General features: G+C 39.9%; 1 protein-coding gene across 4 annotated transcripts in view; it reads right to left on the reverse strand.

Annotated features, from left to right (window-relative positions):
• Positions 1-19029, reverse strand: part of il1rapl1 (interleukin 1 receptor accessory protein like 1) — a 1149188-nt gene that overhangs the window by 489357 nt on the left and 640802 nt on the right. For all 4 annotated transcript variants that reach the window (XM_062977208.1, XM_062977207.1, XM_062977210.1 and 1 more), the window contains one exon: positions 15117-15270. In XM_062977208.1, the coding sequence (XP_062833278.1) occupies positions 15117-15270 (154 nt within the window). The remainder of the gene's footprint in view (positions 1-15116; positions 15271-19029) is intronic.

The following is a 19029-nucleotide window of genomic DNA, read 5'->3' on the forward strand; positions in this document are numbered from 1 at the left end:
ATTTTTTCAAAAAAAAAATGTGTGTGTGGATACTCGCAGGTCAGTACACAAATACAGTAGAGTCCCGCTTATCCTACTTCCGCTTATACGACACTCTGTATTACCCAGGGCAAATGTCCTCCCTCGCTCTCTCTCTCTCACTCACTCCACCAGGTTCTGGTGCTGCTGGAACCCCGCCGTGTGAGTGAGCGAGGGACGGAGGGCAGGCGAGTGAAGGAGGATGGCAAAGGCCCTCCCTTGCTCGCTTGCTTGCTCCTTTGCCAGCCCGGGCCCTCGTGCTGCTGGGACACGGAGTGGTGAAGGAGCTTAGGAATGGAAGAGGGCAAACGAAGAAGGGCAACAAAGGCCCTCACTCTCTCTCTCTCTCACTTACTTACCCCACCAGGGCCCGGTGCTGCCATCGCCGCTGCTGGGACCCGGCCTGGTAAGTGAGCGAGGGAGGGAGGGTGGGTGAGTGAGCACCCACTCTGTTATCCGTCAGTTTCGCTTATCTGTCATTCTGCCTGCCAGTTTATGGTGGATAAGCGAGACTCTACTGTATATTATGGCTTAGGATAGCTTAGGTGCAAATACATATATTTGCATGCATCATTGGAGGGAAAAAGGGTGAAACTGTTGCTTACCAATAATTAGAATGGGAGAAGTTTTCCAAAAGCAAGCCTACATCAATGTGAGTTCACCCATAGGACATGTGCGGCTGCTTAAAATAAACTCACCATAGTGTGGATGCTGCATGTGGGTAACATGTGGCAAAATATGATGCAAATAAGATTTTTTTCAAATATAGAAGGGTTATAAGAAATTTCTCTCTTACATTTATTTGTTTATTTATTTATTTCATAAATACTATTAAGAATACCTAAAACATCTGTGTTAAGAAGAGCTCCTTGGGGGGGGGGGGAATCAATTAGGAAGTACCATTAGATCCATTGTTTTTGCTGTTTTGAGTAACTATCAAAGCACATATTTGTCTAATGCATTCTCGATGAGATTTTTACTATCACCTCTATCACTTTATATTTCCCTGAGATGGAATGAGGCACAACAGATAAAAGAAAGCACAGTTCTATTTTTGTAGCTGTTAGAAACCCATTGGAATATTTAGAGTAGAGTACAGAATGTCTTGATCAAAAAGAAGCTTTTGAAACATCCATGGTACTGCTGCTCATGGGGGTTGAAGGGGAAAACCTAACTGCTCCTCATCTTTACCCCCAGGATTCCAGATACAAAAGAGTATCTGGGAGGCTAGAAGCTGGAATATAAAAGGCTATGTTAAATGGCTAAATTATAAAAGCTGCACGAGGCAAAAATGAATTTGGCTTATAAAAGAAAAGATATAGAGCAGACTAATGGCAGTATGAAAGCTATACTAGGTTTTCTGTATATCCCTTTAGAATAAGTCTGAATCCAGCACAAGGGTTTGGGGCTTATATACAACCTGAATTCATGAATCACATACTTGACAGTATGGATCCTAATTCTATTTTGTCTGATCAGTCTGGTTCTCAGTGTGTAGTTGCAATGAAAAGTGGAAACTATGACTTCCAAAGCAGTAAGGTGAGATAACAGTGGAGGTGATGATTCTAGTAATGATTTACTAGTAAAGATTTGTGGTGCCCAGAACTGAACACATTTACATTTATGCACCCAGATTTGCATTGACACTCTGGGTTGCTGTATCATACTGTTGATTTCTGTTTAGTTTGTAAACTACTAAGATCTTGAAGTTCCTTTTCCCATGATGCTCATTTTTGGGTGCCTCTACATTGTAGAATTAATGCAGTTTGACAGTTTGATTGTCATGGCTCAATGCTATGAAATCCTGGGGTTTGTAATTTGATGAGATACCAGGATTCTTTAGCAGAAAAGGTGAAAAAAACTTGTAAAACTTCATCACTCATCATCTAATAGCATTGAGCCATGCCAGTTAAAGTAGTATCAAACTGCATTAATCCTGTCATGTAAATGCACTTAATTCTACAATGTAGATGCACTTTATGATAATAAAGGGTCTTAGAAAGAGTAGAAAGACCTGAGTCTTTCTACTTTGAAGAAGTCAATATTGAGAGGTTATATGATTTAATTGTTGTTTATTCATTCAGTCAGTCCCCACTCTTTGTGACCGCATGGACCAGCCCACACCAGAGCTTCCTGTCGGCCGTTGCCACCCCCAGCTCCTTCAAGGTCAAGGCAGTCATTTCAAAGATGCCATCCATCCATCTTGCCTTTGGTCAGCCTCTCTTCCTTTTTCCTTCTATTTTCCCTAGCATCATTATCTTCTCCAAGCTTTCCTGTCTTCTCATGATGTGGCCAAAGTACTCTAATATCATCCCCCTCGATGGATTGTCACCTTGACGTGGTGAGGGGGCTTGCATGTTCCAATGAACCTGCAGGCACAACCACGGGAGTCACACACTCCCAGAAGTGGCCACAAGGGAGGATCCAGACCAAGAACAATCCGAAGACCCAAAGACCTCAACGGCGGAGCAGGCGGAGGATAACGTGGTACATGTTACAACAGCTGTGAAGGTGGAAGAAGGCTGCAACAGACTGAGAAGCCACTCTCGTTGTGTTAATCACACCACTGCTGGGACCTCAATCTGTGAAGACTGTGTGTTGACCGGCCGTGCACCGACCTCCACACATTAAAACAAATCACGCACAGGCGTCTTCTAAGAGATGGAGGACCATCATCCTCGAACTACGAGGGATCACCTAAGACTCTCCTTCCCTCCAGTGAGCAGCCAAGCATTATTTCCTGGAGGATGGACTGATTGGATCTTCTTGCGGTTTAAGGCACTCTCAGGATTTTCCTCCAGCACCAAAGTTCAAAAGCATCTATCTTCCTTCGCCTTCCTTATGGTCCAGCTCTCACATCCATAGGTTACTATGGGGAATACCATTGCTTTCACTATGTAGACCTTCGTTGACAGTGTGATGTCTCTGCTCTTCACTATTTTATTGAGGTTGGCCATTGCTCTCCTCCCAAGAAGTAAACATCTTCTGATTTCCTGGTTGCAGTCTGCATCTGCAGTGATCTTCATGCCTAGAAATATAAAGTCTGTCACTGCCTCCACGTTTTCTCCCTCTATTTGCCAGTTATCAATTAGTCTGGTTGCCATAATCTTGGTTTTCTTGATATTTAACTGCAACCCAGCTTTTGCACTTTATATGATAGATATCTTCAAATATGTTAACAGTTATCCTAGATGAGGAAATCATGTTTTCTGCTGATCCAAAGTTTACAAAACAAATTAGTGTATTTAAATTTTAATAATATCAATTTCCATTGAATGAGATTTAATCAGAGTTGCCTTAATTGTGGATTACTGCAGTGGCAGAGGTTCAAGTTAATTTCATGCTAATTCTACTGTTCAACAAATGAAATACATTCCTTAAATCTGATATTTTTGATTGTTTTCAAGAAAAAAGGATTGTTCATCAAAATGTTTTTGACAGACTCATAGAAAACAATTCCACATTTGGAATTGTTTGCTTGTCTTGCTCTGTCTACACAACAATATCTTCTTCATGGTCCTTCACATAGCTGGTGTGGACAATAGCTACCTGACATTTTTCCTCACTAACAATTGGAGTGCTTCAGAAAACTGGATCTGCAGACAGATGCCTGTAAATTTCCAATGCTCCTGTTGCACCTCAGAATAGTTCACCTTGCTATGGACGCCAAGTCACACACAGAAGGAAGTCTTTTGTAGTTTTATTGAGCAAAAGCAAATATATATATAAATCAAAGCAGGCAGTTATAAGGTTTCCAAAGTTGTTGTAAAAGAGTCAATAAAAATCCAATGGTTCATAAGCCATAAAATCCAATAGTCCATAGGCAAAACAGTAGACAATAAATCCAATAGTCCATAGGCAAAACAGTAGACAATAAATCCAAGAGAACATAGACCCAAAGATATAAAAATCCAGGAACAGGAGACTTTTCTAAGGCAGGAATCAGGAACATCCACTCAGATGAAGCGAGATTTTGCTTTCACAAAAATCTATCTCAAAACACAGAGTTTTAAAAGCAACCCAAGAATGCATTTCTCTTTCCTTCAGAGGCCTCCCTCTTCCCAGCCAACCTTACACTCCTACGAGGCTGAGACACTCCTTTCCATAACAACCGATCAGCCTTAGATAATGATGGTGCCCCTTCAAGGATGGGAACCAGGTTATCTCGCACCTCAACCAGGGCTTGAAACATCTGCTGTTCATTAATTCCCATGGGAATGTCATCCAGGCTGTTATCTATGGCCGGCTGGGTCAACAGTTCATTCTGCTCAAGCTGCATTTCTCGAGCCTCTGAATCAGCCTGTATAATTCCCATCCCCATGCCATCATTCAGAAATTCATCCTGCATCCCATCATCTGGCTGTTGTATCTGAAACCCAGAATCCCCTTCTTCATTGGCTCTGCAGGCTATGCTGTTGCTGAATCACAACAGCTCCTAGACTTAAGGAACCTTTGAGTGATGAGTTGTCCTAGCCATTGGCCTCTTGCTAGCTCCTACTACTAGGAACAGTAGGGAAAGGCTACTGGGGAGTTAAAGTACTTTATGTTAATGAGTGGTCTTCAGGCCATCTGACTCATCCCAGCTGTGCTTCCTTGAGGGGGCAGGGGATTGGCTCTGCAGTCACTCAGGTCTAAGTCATCGTCATCATCATCATCATCATCATCATCATCATCATCATCATCAATTATTATTGCTGCTGCCGCTGCTACTGCTACTACTACTACTACTACATTTATTTGTACCCTGCTTTATATCCTCCAAGAGGGATTCAAAGAAGTAACATAAAAGCATCAGCATAACCATTTAAAAGATACAAATATATGAAAATTATAAAAGGATTAAATAAAAACAGTATTAAAAAATCCCAGTTAAAAATCAAAACAAACCACAGCACCCCTGAATTGATTTTAAGAACCTTCATATTTAAAAGCCTGCCTAAATAAATAGGTTGTAGCCTAATGCCAGAAGAACAGCAGAGAGGGAGTTTTCTGGCATCCCTGGGCAGGAAGTTCTAGAGTCAAGGGGCAGCCACTGAGAAGGCCTGCTCTCTTGTTCCCACCAACTGAGCTTGAGATGGAGGTGGGTCTGAGAGACGGGCCTCTCCTGAAGATCTCAGGGATGAGGTCAGCCAAATAGCCTGGACCTGAACAATCTAAGGCAGTGGTTCTCAACTTGTGGGTCCTCAGGTGTTTTGGCCTACAACTCCCAGAAATTCCAGCCAGTTTACCAGCTGTTAGGATTTCTGGGGGTTGAAGGACAAAACATCTGGGGACACATAGGTTGAGAACCACTGTTCTATGGCTTTAATGGTCATGACCAGCACTTTGAATTGTGCCCGGAAACAGACTGGCAGTTAGTGGAGCTGCTGCAACAGGGGGGTTGTCCGCTCCCTGTAGCCAGCACCAGTTAGCAACCTGGCTGCAGCTCTTTGGACTAGCTGAAGTTTCCGAGAACTCTTCAGAGGCAGCCCCACATAGACTACATTACAGTAATCCAGATGGGATGTAACTAAGGCATATACTACCTAGGCCAGATCTGGTTTCTCAAGGAATGGGCGCAGTTGGTGCACAAGTTGGTGCAGATACTTGGGCCTCTAGGTTCAATGCTGAATCCAGAAGGACCCCCAACTGTGGACTGGTGTATTCAGGGAGAGTGCAATCCCATCCAGCACAGGCTGGATCCCTCTTCCCTGGTCTGCCTTCTGACTGACCAGATTACCCACATTGGCCTTTGCCTCAGTTAGGGTAACATGGATGACTTCAAGGATTGCAAGACCTTGGAAGAGTGGTACCAGGAGAAGAGCTGAGCCCAATAGATGGAAGTTATTATTTCATGGAGTTCTTAGGCATTTGGGGGGGGGGGGGTGGAGCTGATATTTGTGTCTCAGATTATGAGGCCATCCTTATCTATGCTGTAGCCTTGACAGCATTCTTTGGAACCCTGTGGGTTAGTGTTGATAGCTTCATCCAAGATGAATGTTTCAGGCAGAGTTTTAGATTTTAGAGACTCTAAGGTGCAAGTGGTATTGCAGATCAGGCATTTCAAAAGCAGGTAACCACAACAGTGAAATTGGGAACATTTTCTGTCAATTGAGCCTTACTCCCTGATAGTGCATTGCTGGTTTATGTTTAGGTAAGTAGAACTAGTTCAGAGTTCTTGTTTTGCCATGCCTTTTGCCCTAGCCAGCTATCAGTTTTGGAATGTCACCTATAAGGCCTTACAAAGTTTGAGCCTACATTGGATTAAGACTGCCACCCATTAACCTATAGTTTCCAAAGGGAAAAAATATATACCCATTAGTGTCTGAAGTGTTCCAAAATGTAATACAACTGTAAATGCATTCCGGTATGAGAACTTTGACATTTTTTTGCCAGGGAAAGTGGTATTTCTGATTGCTTATTAAACAATTCTGAAAAAACGTGAAAAGGGTACAAAAACATTTAGGAAGTTACATATGCATGGACACAGTATGCAAAATTATCTGGCTATCAGGAGAATTATTCATGCTAATAGAGAACAGTGATTCACGGAGCACTTATATTACTGCAGAAATCTCCAATGTGTCTACCCTGTCCAGTTTGGCCCTAGCATGACCTTACCAATGAATCAGACAACTACCAGAAAAATTAAAAAAAATTCATTGATTTCAGTGCAGGATTATAAATAGCCATGGAAGAATCAAACTTAGTATCTGCATATAAGTATCTATTATTGAAAAATTTTCAAAAGTTGTAGCCCAATTTTTCAAGTGCATATTAAACATAACAGAAAATGTCTAAAACTCCATCAAGAGGACTTGCTACCATTGAAGCAACATTCTTGACATTAATCAGGAGGCATTTATAGGTCTTTCAGGGAGAACTAACAACTTCTCAAATGGTGACCATACTGGAACCTGTAGAATTAAATACTGCCTTTTCTCCATTTTACCACCTTGAATGGATGGACAAAGATCAAAGTCAGCCCCCAACATAACTAAGTTATTAACCATCGTAAGTCCTTTTATAATGTCAAATTATGATGTTGTGGATCAATAGTACATTTAATTGTGTTTTTCTATTTAATCAGGCTTTTGGTTCTCAACTAGTTGTGGTAAAAGAGTGTTTGAAAGGGTCATGCTATGACGTTATCTTTTTACAAACTTTTTAAACGTGTTCATGGTTTTAATTGTTTTAATTGGATTGTTCAGTTAATGGTCTTTAACTCTGGACAATAGATTGTGTGAGCAGGATTTTTTAAACTGTAAGCAGGTTTTGGTTCCAAATTGGTTCCATTCACAATAACTACACTTTATTTTAACTGAAAAGTTGTTTTCTATAGATGTGATTCCTAATACGCTTACATTACAAGGTATCCACAATCAATAGTTTGAATGGTAATATAATTTAACATCTCTTTGCTGCTCATTTTTTTTAAAAAGAAATTTTACAATGTAATTTTTATGTGTACAACACAATATAGCTTAACAATTAAAAATAACCAAGAATGTAATAGGAAGGACCATAATATTTTAGGTAGTAATTGGCTACTGGCAATAGTTGCAAAACTATTAAAGGCTTAACTGGTCCTACTTATTAGCAGTGTAGACAGTGTTTCTACCATAGAAAAGGACAATTAATTTGTTTGCACTATAATGTGATACAGCTATTCTGTTTCTTTTATTAAAGTGTGTAAACTTCTGTGACATTTAATGCAGCACATTTAGCCAACAGAATGTCTAATAAATACGATGTGATCTTTTAAAGCTCTTACAAGTTAAATACAGCCATATCTAGCTGAAGTCACATTGTTACAAGCCATCACACTTTATCTGTCCCATTTACAGTTATGACTACTGTTTCTTTAGTGAATAAGCAATATTCCTCTGCCCTAATAGTGTAATTTATTATCAGCCAGGAAGTTTTCAAGGCAATCAGAATTTTATTATGCTTTCAATATATTTACATTAGAGATGCCTTGATAGCATATTGCTGCAGAGCACTAGCAATACATTATCATCAGGAAGTAAGGATACAATTTCTCATTTACCAAAGGTATATTAGTACTCCATATATAACACTGAATGTAGCTATATAACCCAGAACATTATGTACTATACTTTTTTAAAAGCTTCAAAATACCCAAGGTCCGCAAAATTCAACATTCTAGCTAGATAAATTTAAAGCAATTAAAAAAATACTGCTGATCTATTCATACACAACGCATACAATTCCCTTGCTGAAACAGCTCCACTGACTACAGATTCATCTCCGGACACAATTCAAAGTGCTGGTAATGACCTTTATAAACTCTGCATGGCACAGGTCCAGGTCTTCAAAAACAGCCTCAGCTATGTATAGCATGTTTCCTTTGAATGCGTCCTTAGAGGAGATTATGGGTTGGATGAAGAAAAGCAAACCTAAATGAATCCAGAAAAGGCAGAGGTGCTAACTACATATAAAGTGTCCTAACCTGGGTTTGGAAGTGTGTCAACTAGTTTTGGATGGGCTTATACTCACCTTGAAAAATTGTATTTCCAACTCATACTCCTCTTGAAAGGCTGTGTTCACAACTCAGATAAATGCAACAGCCAAGAATACCTTTTTAACATCTTTGGCTGATATGCCAGCTGTATCCCTTTCCCAGTGCCAAATTTAGGACAAATGAGTCCCTGTGCTAGAGTTAAGTTATGAGGCCCTTTTCATTGGCCCTTGAAGGAGGTAGGACTAGTAGGCCTAGACTGCCTGCTTTGTGGCACACTCCCATTATGTCTAGAATCACTCTGAAACTGAACACCTTCAAATTTAGAATTGCACTATACAAGCAAAATCCATCGTAAAACATTTGTTTTGGGAGGAAGATTGGCCCTCTAGCCAATGGGGCCAATCTGTGCTTAAGCATACCTCAGCACAATGGTAAATCTGGCACTGCCCTTCTTAAAATGGGAGCACCAAAAGATGGTTGTGCATGTACTAATAACCTCAAGGTTGAACTTCTACAGTACACAGTATATTGGGCTACCTCTGTATCAACCTTGGAGACTTCAATTAGTTCAAAACATGGCAGCAAAAATATTGTGGGCACATCTAGAAGTAAGCATACATATTACAGCTAAACTAGTAACTGATTGCCAAATAGTTTCTGGGCAAAGTACAAAGTGTTGGCTGTTAGCCTTAAAGACTTGATGGTTGGGTTCAGGTTATCTACAATATGGTCTTCCCTCATATAATCCTCCCCATACACTCAGATCCTCTGGGGGACAAATACTTCATTCAGCCAGGACCAGACTGTCAAGAGAAACGCTTTTCTTCAGCTATTCCTAAACTGTGGAATGACCTGCCGCTCAACATGCTGTCTAAATGTTTTAAAAAGCAGTAAAGACTAATCTCGTAGTCTGAGATCATCTGGGGAGGCCCTACTCTCGGTCCCACCTTCTTTGCAGGCATGATTGGTGGGGACAAGAGACAGGGCCTTCTCAGTGTTGGCCCCTCGGCTATGGAACTCCCTCCCCAGGGAGATTAGATCAGTCACCTCCCTCCTGACCTGGAAATCTTGTGCAATAATAGATATGAAAGATGTGTAACTGACTAATGGAATGGCCCGGACCACGCCTATGGATCATGTGATTTACCCTGTTGTACAGAATTAAATGATTTTAATTGTTTTTAATTGTATTTTATATCTTATTTTATTTAAATGCCTGTTTTTGTACTCTGCTTTTAAGGCATTGAATTGTTGCCATGGTGTGAAGCCGCCTTGAGTCCCCTCCGGGGTTGAGAAAGGCGGGGTCAAAGTGTTGTAAATAAATTAGTTAATTAATAAAATCAGGACCAGATTCATAGCACATTCACTATAATGGGTAGGTCAGGGACACAAAAAACAAAAAAGAACCACAATTTTTTTTTAAAAAAATCCTTTTTTTCATCTAAGAAAACACCTCTTTAGAAATATATAGGTCATGGCAATTAACAAACTAAAGAATAATAAAGCGCCTGGACCAGACGGCTTCACGGCCATCTTTTATAAGACATACAAAGAAGAACTAAGCCTATTATTGAAAGACATGCTTAACAATATCTTGGACAATAAAGAAATCCCTGCATCCTGGGAAGGAGCTAATATATCCCTGATACACAAAGAGAACACTGACCCAACCGAGATCAAGAACTACTGACCCATTTCATTACTAAACCATGATTATAAGATTTTCACAATTATAATGACAGAAAGACTGAAAGACTTCATGAGAGATTGGATTTCGGAAGAGCAAACCGGTTTCCTACCAAATAGACAAATAAAAGATAATATCAGAACCCTAATCAACACAATTGAATACTATGAGAAACATAATGAAAAACAGATGGCACTACTATTTATAGAAGCAGAAAAAGCTTTCGATAAAGTTAATTGGGATTATCTAAAATTACTGCTAAATGAATTGGACATAGGATTTAAATTTAAAAATGCTGTAGAAGCCATATATTCGAAACAAAGAGCGACACTAATAATAAACGGTCAAGAAAATAAGAAAAATATTCAAATTAATAGGGGGACTCGACAAGGGTGTCCATTATCACCACTACTGTTTGTAATGATCATGGAAATGTTGGTGAGAGGAATAAATGAAGACAAAAATTTAGAAGGGTTAAAAATCAGGAACCACAACTACAAGCTGAGAGTATATGCAGATGACGTAGTCTGTATTATCGAAAAACCGGTCAAGAAAATCAACATGTGGCTGGATAAGTTCGAAAAATTCGGAAAATTAGCAGGTTTCACGTTAAATAAACAAAAAACCAAGTTACTAGTTAAAAATATAGATGGAAAATTAAAAGAAGACATACAGTCAAAAACAGGGATAAAAATAGAGAAAAAACTAAAATATCTAGGAGTGATAATGACATCTAGCAATGCAAAATTGCTGAAAAACAACTTCTTTGCTGTCTTTTCACCCACTTTACCTCCCCACAGTTTGTTTTCCTCGCTTTCGCTGTAAAAGTCACACAGAAAATAATAAAAATTATAGTGAAAAAAGAAAAGAAATATATAGGTCCTCCAGTGTAATATTATGATAAAAACTAGTCATCACACTTTGCATATGAGATACCCAACTTTCAGCAGAAGCTGACCATACTGTCTCCCTGAAGAACCAACAGATTATTAGAAACAACATTTCAATCAAATCTGTGAGTAAAAAAAATATACAAATGTGAAATCGTCCAAATGTGGAGGGCTGACTGTATATGTAAATGGTTTGGCACAACAGTCAGGAATTTTTATTCCTGACTGTTGTCTCAAATGGCCTCTAAATATTTGGAAGAAAATTATGTCTTGTAAGAGAATCAAAATGTGTACATTATATCCTATGCACAGGATTCCTTGAGAGGTAAAACACTAAAAGAAATGGCTAGATCAATAGTATAGTTTCTTTTTCCTAACAGGAAGTAGCTTTGTGGCGCCTTTCCCTTTAATGTGTCTAATGTGATATTCAACTGGAAAACTGACTTTAAATAGGAAATGCAGTATAGTTGTTACAGTTGCAAAATTGAAGTATGGTAGATAGTGGATAGAAATCTAGAAGTGGGAGTCAAGTTGCACATAGTCTGCACATAATCACAACCTTACTGGTTGAATTTTGATAAGTCACTGTTTATTATCCAAACCAAAACTGCAATTTGTGTAGGCTTACAGAATTCTTCACCAATTTTTTGGTGGGTTACACTGCTGAAAGTTGTGATCTAACAATATAGGGAGAGCAGCATGATTACCAACCCTGGCTTAAACTATCTGCAGGTATTTCAAGGACATAGGAAAGAACAGAGGAAAAAATACTTTTATATACCATAGGTCAGTGTGGTCCAAGCCGTGGACTGTGGGCCGCCTGTGGCATACCAATTCATCTTTGTTGACCCTTGCCCTTCTTACTGGAAAAATATTTTAATTTAACTTTTTGGAAAAAAAATGTTTACCCTTCTTATTTCCCCCATATAAACATCTCAAAAAACATGGTCAACTAAGAATTGTGTGTGTGTATGATGTACGCGAAGTGGATGGAATCTGATTAGTAATCTGTTTCAGAAATTTGGATGGTTCCTGCTTCATTGTGTATATATTTGGAGGGTCCCATTCCAGTTAGTAATCTGGATCTCTGAAGTGTTGTAATTGTTTTGTTAAGTTTTGTTCTCTGTCATTTTTATGGCTATCAGGATGAAACTTGGCACGCTTGTAGGCAATAATTATGCATTTAAGTCTGCCATGTTTCAGAATGTTTTGGTCATCCAATGATTTTTAGGATTTTTCTTATAAAGTTGTTATAAATAGCAAACTCCTGTAGGGAAAAGGTTTGCAAGGCTAAAGTGCAAAATGTGCTCAGGTTTGCCAGGGACATGAAAAACAAAAAAACATGTCAGTAGAAAAAGGAAGAACAAGGAGGCGATAGGGCCTCTGCAAGGAGAAGATGGGGTGATAGTGACAGAGGATAGGAAAAAGGCAGAACTACTTAATGCCTTCTTTGCCTCAGTCTTCTCACAAAATGAAATCCATCCTCAACCTCAGCAACATGGAGTGGATGAGGGATTAGGGGAAATCCAACCCCAAATAGTGAAACAAGTTGTTCAGCAATACCTGGCCACTCGAAACGAATTTAAGTCCCCACATGCAGCTGCCATTTCTACAAATCTCTACGAAATGTTTTGGGGACTTCTGTTTTGATTCTTAATGCTTTGAAGAGGTCCCTTTTCGATTAGTAATTCGAAGATTCGTATTAACAATTCATACAAATCTCCAAATTATGAAATGGAGCTCTGAAGCTTTGCACAACCTATATATATATATATATATATATATATATATATATATATATATACACACACAGTAGAGTCTCACTTATCCAACATAAATGGGCCGGCAGAATGTTGGATAAGTGAATATGTTGGATAATAAGGAGGCATTAAGGAAAAGCCTATTAAACATCAAATTAGGTTATGATTTTACAAATTAAGCACCAAAACATCATGTTATATGACAAATTTGACAGAAAAAGTAGTTCAATACGCAGTAATGCTATGTAGTAATTACTGTATTTACGAATTTAGCACCAAAATATCATGATGTATTGAAAACATTGACTACAAAAATGTGTTGGATAATCCAGAACGTTGGATAAGCGAGTGTTGGATAAGTGAGACTCTACTGTATACAGAAATATAATTTATATATTTCCGTTGGTGGTACTGAAAATAGTGTACATCTTATAATGGATGGAATTTTAGAATTGATGAAATATGGTACTTCCTGCAGGTGTGATTTTTTTTATAAAATAGCCCAGCTATACAGACAAAGTACATTTACATGAATCTTTCTCCATGTCGTAAGCATTTTCAGCTCTATGTATAGGAACATGACATGAGATTCTTTCTGCATAGACATGATATTCAGAATGTTCTCCTGCTATGAAGCAGTTTGCAGTGAATAAACAGAACATCTAAAGAACTGAATCTATAAACCCAATAGTGGTACACAGCAGGAAGATTAAGCTTCAGAACCAAAGTAGCATAGTTTGTTGCACAAACAATATGGCAGTGTTTATAAGAGCTCATCAGTGCATCTTGCTAAGGGCTAATTAAGATGAATATTCTTCTGCTAGGTATAGCAGAAATGGGTTGAAAGCAAAAAAAAAACAACAACCTTGCATTTTCTGCTGAATTTAGCTGCCTAAAACTTACTAGTTTTCTGGAAGATCTGTTCTAAAGTATGTCATATGGTTGTGCTACAGTAAATGCAATCTGGTGTTAAAAACTGAGATGCCGAGATCCAGCTTGTACCTAAGTCATGTGTGACCAGGAAAAAGCACATTTTCACAAGATTCAGTTGGGAGGACAAACATACAGAAGACTTTGTACTTTTTAGGTGAAATATATTATTCAAACACAGTCACTGTAATCTGACAAGACACAAAATCACAAGAAACACTTCAGCTATAGTGCTACCAGGAATAAATCATTATGCCTTTTGAAATTGAAGAAAAGACATTGATTCTATTCATAGTTTTAAATTTTCAAGTGTCCCTATTAAGTAGTCAGTATTTACATTTTGTTCCTCGATGATGAGAACAATAGAGATGAAACACTTTCCCCACTGTGACGATCAGTACCTCAGTCGAACAATTCTAAGGAAGCAAAGTTAAGAAAGCCAATAACATCTTGTGTCCCAACTTTCAAATGGATTTGTCAAAGCCTCTTTTTTCTGTGCCAAAAGGGTTTTTTTCGTGTTTTTATAGAAATAAAAATGGGTCAAAGAATGACACTATATGTTTTATTTTTCCTTTTGCCCTTTCTATACTTCTCCATGATTTTGCAGTTCTGTTCTTTCAGATCACAAATTCGTAGTGCTGCTTCTTACCAGTCCCACATAACTCAGCTCAAAAATCCACCGGACCAAGCTGAACTCAGGCAACTGTATATAATTAAAGTTTCAATCAGCCAATTGCTGAATAACAGTATCATTCAAAAAATACATTTGCTCTATCACGAAAGACTCCTTGAAAATAGATATAAAGAGGAAAAGTTTGAAAAGGAACAGTCATTTCCCAAGCAAATTCCGGAGAATTGATGTTCTGTACATTACATGCAGTAGTAGTCTTTTTATAGGATGGAATACTTAAATTAAAAATAACCACTGTTCTCTTCTACTTTCATAGTTCACTTTCTTGATAGACAAAAATATTTAATATAAACATATTTCTGACATAAGATCATATACAACCAAAATACTACTGCTCACACTTAACATAGATCAGTTTAATGTAAAATACAGTGTAAAGTTTGCTATACTAAGGAATATAACTAGACATGAGATACATTTATAATTAATTATTCATGCTAGTGATATTTTTCTCTCTCACAAAGGTGACCTTCCTGAAAGTCTTGGGAAAAGGTTGAAATAAAAATGGCCAGAATGTTGTTAAGCCACAGTAAGTAATGTTAACCATTATTTTGTTGCACAATACTCCCTCTAACCCATTAGAAGATGAAGACCTTTCCCTGTGTGGCAGAGCATCAGCAAAAACCAAAAAACCCAGAATTAATGTCAAAATGTATATTGAAAAATCTCTAATTACCTGTAACTGTTAATTCTGTCGTCCTTCTCACAGAAAACAGTCCGTATTTTAATTCACAAGTATAATTTCCAATGTCATCTTCTCTGACCTCCCTGATAACAAGAGTGTCCCTTTTGAACAGAATACTTGGTCTCCAGATTGTGACTTGACATTCCTATGCAAAGATAATTACAGTACCTCAGTGATTGTACTCTTACATTCACATTTCATACATTAAAGTGAAAAATTCTAAAGGTTTTAAAGGGTGACACAAACTCAGAACAAGGTTTTGGATCTCTAAACAAAGATGATATTTGGGTTCACATTCAGAATCATTTTGTTTTTAGGTGTTTTCATATCAAAACACAACTCCAATTGCCCCCCAAAAACATGCATGTTTTTAATATAAATTAGCAATGACAAATAACCATGCCATCATGACTACAAAATACTAGGGAAAATTCATGATACAGAAAAATCCACCCATATTTTTTAAAGTATAGAAAGAAGGAGAGTTGCTCAAGATTAATCTCAGGTTGATTCCATGGACTCCTGTTCCATGGAGTTTGATTAATTTGAACAGATTACTTTGTGCACCACAAAAGAATTATGTGGATCAAGGAACAAACAGCATGAACCTGGTGGTGAATAAGGTAATGTAAGATGATTATTGGACTTTTTGATTTCCAAAACATGCTGAGCCATCATAATGTGAATATGTGTGCGTTACACAGAAAAATGTTCAAAATTTATCACCATGGCAATAATTTGGATAACATTCAGTGATATCATTTCCCTTTAAGATGGGAATGTTCCTTGCTATTAAGATCCCAATGAAGACTTTTACATTAAAATGGAAGAAATACCCTGTTTAACTGTTCAGTAATCAGCAATTAGGCCTGTTTCCCTCCCCCCTTTTTGTCGCAAGAAAAAGAAAGTTGCATGGCAGGCAGAAATCCAGCTGATAAAGATTTAAAGGTTTGCCTCAGGTACGCCGGCCCCAACCCATATAAGGCCAGAACCTTAAAAGTAATCCGGTACTCGAGCAGAAGCCAGTGCAGTTGTTGTAGAATTGGGGTGATACGCCACCTCACCAGCACCCCGGCGAGAAGACGAGCCACCGCATTCTGCACCAGCTTCAGCTTCCAGATCACTGACAAAGGAAGGCCAATGTAGAGGGCATTACAGTAGTCAAGCCTCGAGATAACCGTCGCCTGGATCACCGTAGCCAGGTCGTTCCTAGATAGGTAGGGAGCCAGTCGCCTAGCCTGACATAGATGGAAAAACGCAGATCTGCTCACTGCAGAGACCTGGGCCTCCATTGTGAACAGAGGGTCCAGTAAGACACCAAGACGTTTTACTGAATATGACGGACGTAGTGTCTCGCCATCCAGGGTAGGCAGCTGGATCTCCCTCCCCCCTGGACGGCCCAGCCAAAGGGTCTCCATCTTTGCTGGATTCACCCTCAACCTGCTGGCACGCAACCATCCAGTAACGGCCTCAAGGCACTGATGGAAACTATCGGGTACGGAGTCCAGCCGGCCCTCCATCCTCAGAATGAGCTGAGTGTCATCAGCGTACTGGTGGCACTCAAGCCCAAAGCTCCGCACCATACGGGCAAGCGGTCACATATAGATGTTAAATAATAGAGGAGAGAGAATAGCTCCCTGCGGGACCCCACAAGCTAGGGGAGACCTCTCAGAAACCATCCCTCCCCTCACCACATGCTGTCCCCGATTCTGGAGGAACCCTCGTGGCTAAGTAGTGGGTCAATAGATTGTGATCGACCGTATCAAATGCTGCTGTGAGATCCAGTAACACAAGCAATGCTGATCCGCCTTGATCCCTCTGGCGGCGAAGTTGGTCTGTGATGGCAACTAGCACAGTCTGCGTCCTGTGCCCCCTACGGAAGCCGGACTGGAAGGGATCAAGTCCGGCTGTGTCATTAAGGAACTGCTGCAACTGTTCTGCTGCTGCCCTCTCAACCACCTTGCCCAGAAACGGAAGGTTCGAGACTGGGCGGTAGCTAGCGGGAACCGAACGATCTAAGTCTGGTTTCTTCAGCAGCGGAGATACCATCGCCTCTTTTAAACCCTCTGGAAAAACTCCTTGCCCAAGGGAGCTATTTATTATATTCAACAGAGGTTCACGTAATCCCTCTAGGCAAGATTTTACTAGCCAGGAGGGACATGGATTGAGGGAGCAGGTGGTCGGCCTGGTTGCAGTCATGATCCTGTCGACAGCCTCTGCATCCAGCAGGGTAAACCGGTTGAGGATGGGCCCAGCGAGTGGCCACGGAGTCTCAAGTTCACTTACTGTATCCATTGTGGCAGGGAGTTCCCGGCGGAGAAGCGAAATCTTGTCTGTGAGATAGCTCTGGAAAACCTCAGCAGAAGGGGCCAAATCATTATTGTTTGGGACAGAAGGGACTTTTGTCAGGGATCTAATAATCTTAAATAATTGTGCTGGGTGTGAGCTCGCAGACGCTATCAAGGAAGCATAATACGACTTTTTTGCCTCGGTGATAGCCTGCTCATAAGAGTCTCTGAACTTCTTATAAGCTGATTCCAATTCCTCGTCACAGCGTTCCCGCCACACGACCTCTAGCCGTCTCTTCTCCCGTTTCATTGCACAGAGCTCCTCAGTAAACCAAGGAGACCGATTCTTATGGGGTCAGAGAGGGTGTCTAGGGGCGATCTCATCGAGTGCATTGGATAATTTGGTGTTCCATGTATCCACTTGCACCTCCAGTGAGTCGCTGACAGGTTCTATGGCCTTTAGAGCATTCAGGAACCTGACCGGTTCCATAAGTCTCTTCGGGCGAACCCAAATAGGTTCGGCACCCAGGCTGGGTGGGGTGGTATGCTCTATAAGGATTCCTAGGGCGCAGTGGTCCGACCATGGAACATCCAGAACGGAGGTTAGTGTCACTTGGATTCCCACTCTGAAATTCAAATCTAGTGTGTGGCCAGCCTTATGTGTAGGCCCAGTATTATAAAGTGAGAATCCTAGTGTCGCCATGGTCGAAAAGGAGCCTGCATCAGCGTGGACATTGAAATCCCCAAAACAATAAGCCTGGGGAACCTCAAGGCCCACTCTGACATAACCTCCAGCAGCTGTGATAGGCTGTCCACTGGTGCATTAGGCACACGGTACACCAGTAGAAAGGCTATACTCTCCTGTGAATCCCACACAAGGCTGACACTTTACATACCAGAGATGTTCAGAGTGGGAGCCGCCCTAAGAGATAAATTATCTCGTGCAAGCATTGCCACTCCACCCCCCCCCCCCCCGTCTCCCGGTCCGCATCTGATGGGTGATAACAAAATCTGGAGATGATAATTCCTGAAGGAGGACCTCATCGCCCTCCTGCAACCAGGTTTCCGTAATACATGCTAAGTCCACTCCACTTTCAATGATGAAGTCCCTGATGGTATTGATCTTATTCCGCACTGACCTAGCATTCACCAACATCAGAGCAGGAGGGGAGCTATTTGGAGACCTGTCACCAGTGTGCCTAGGGATAGCACGCAGGTCAGAGGAGGGTCGAGTTGATCAGGAGGTCAATAAATTATTGAGAAAGAACTGAAATTTCCTCTCTAGATCATCTCATTCAATTCACAAATTAAATATTTCAATTACATCAAGAAAGGTATCACAGATGTGACACTATAAAATAAATATTTAGGCTGATGTTTAGTCAGCATTTGTTTGGAACCCAAATCTGAACATTACAAAACTTCTATTTATTAAAAAATTAAATATGCAAGCTTATATAGAGCTGCAATAACTATTACAATTTAAATTTTATTTTATTTTTGTTCTGTTTTAAGTGTTCTCCAACTAAAATAACAAATGAATTAGTTGCATGAATTTGAATGCATTTATTTTTCAGTGCTGCAGGAGGCTTCAAACAACATAATCTTTAAAGCTA

Source organism: Anolis carolinensis, chromosome 3 (genome assembly GCF_035594765.1).
Source record: "Anolis carolinensis isolate JA03-04 chromosome 3, rAnoCar3.1.pri, whole genome shotgun sequence".
NCBI lineage: Eukaryota > Metazoa > Chordata > Lepidosauria > Squamata > Dactyloidae > Anolis > Anolis carolinensis.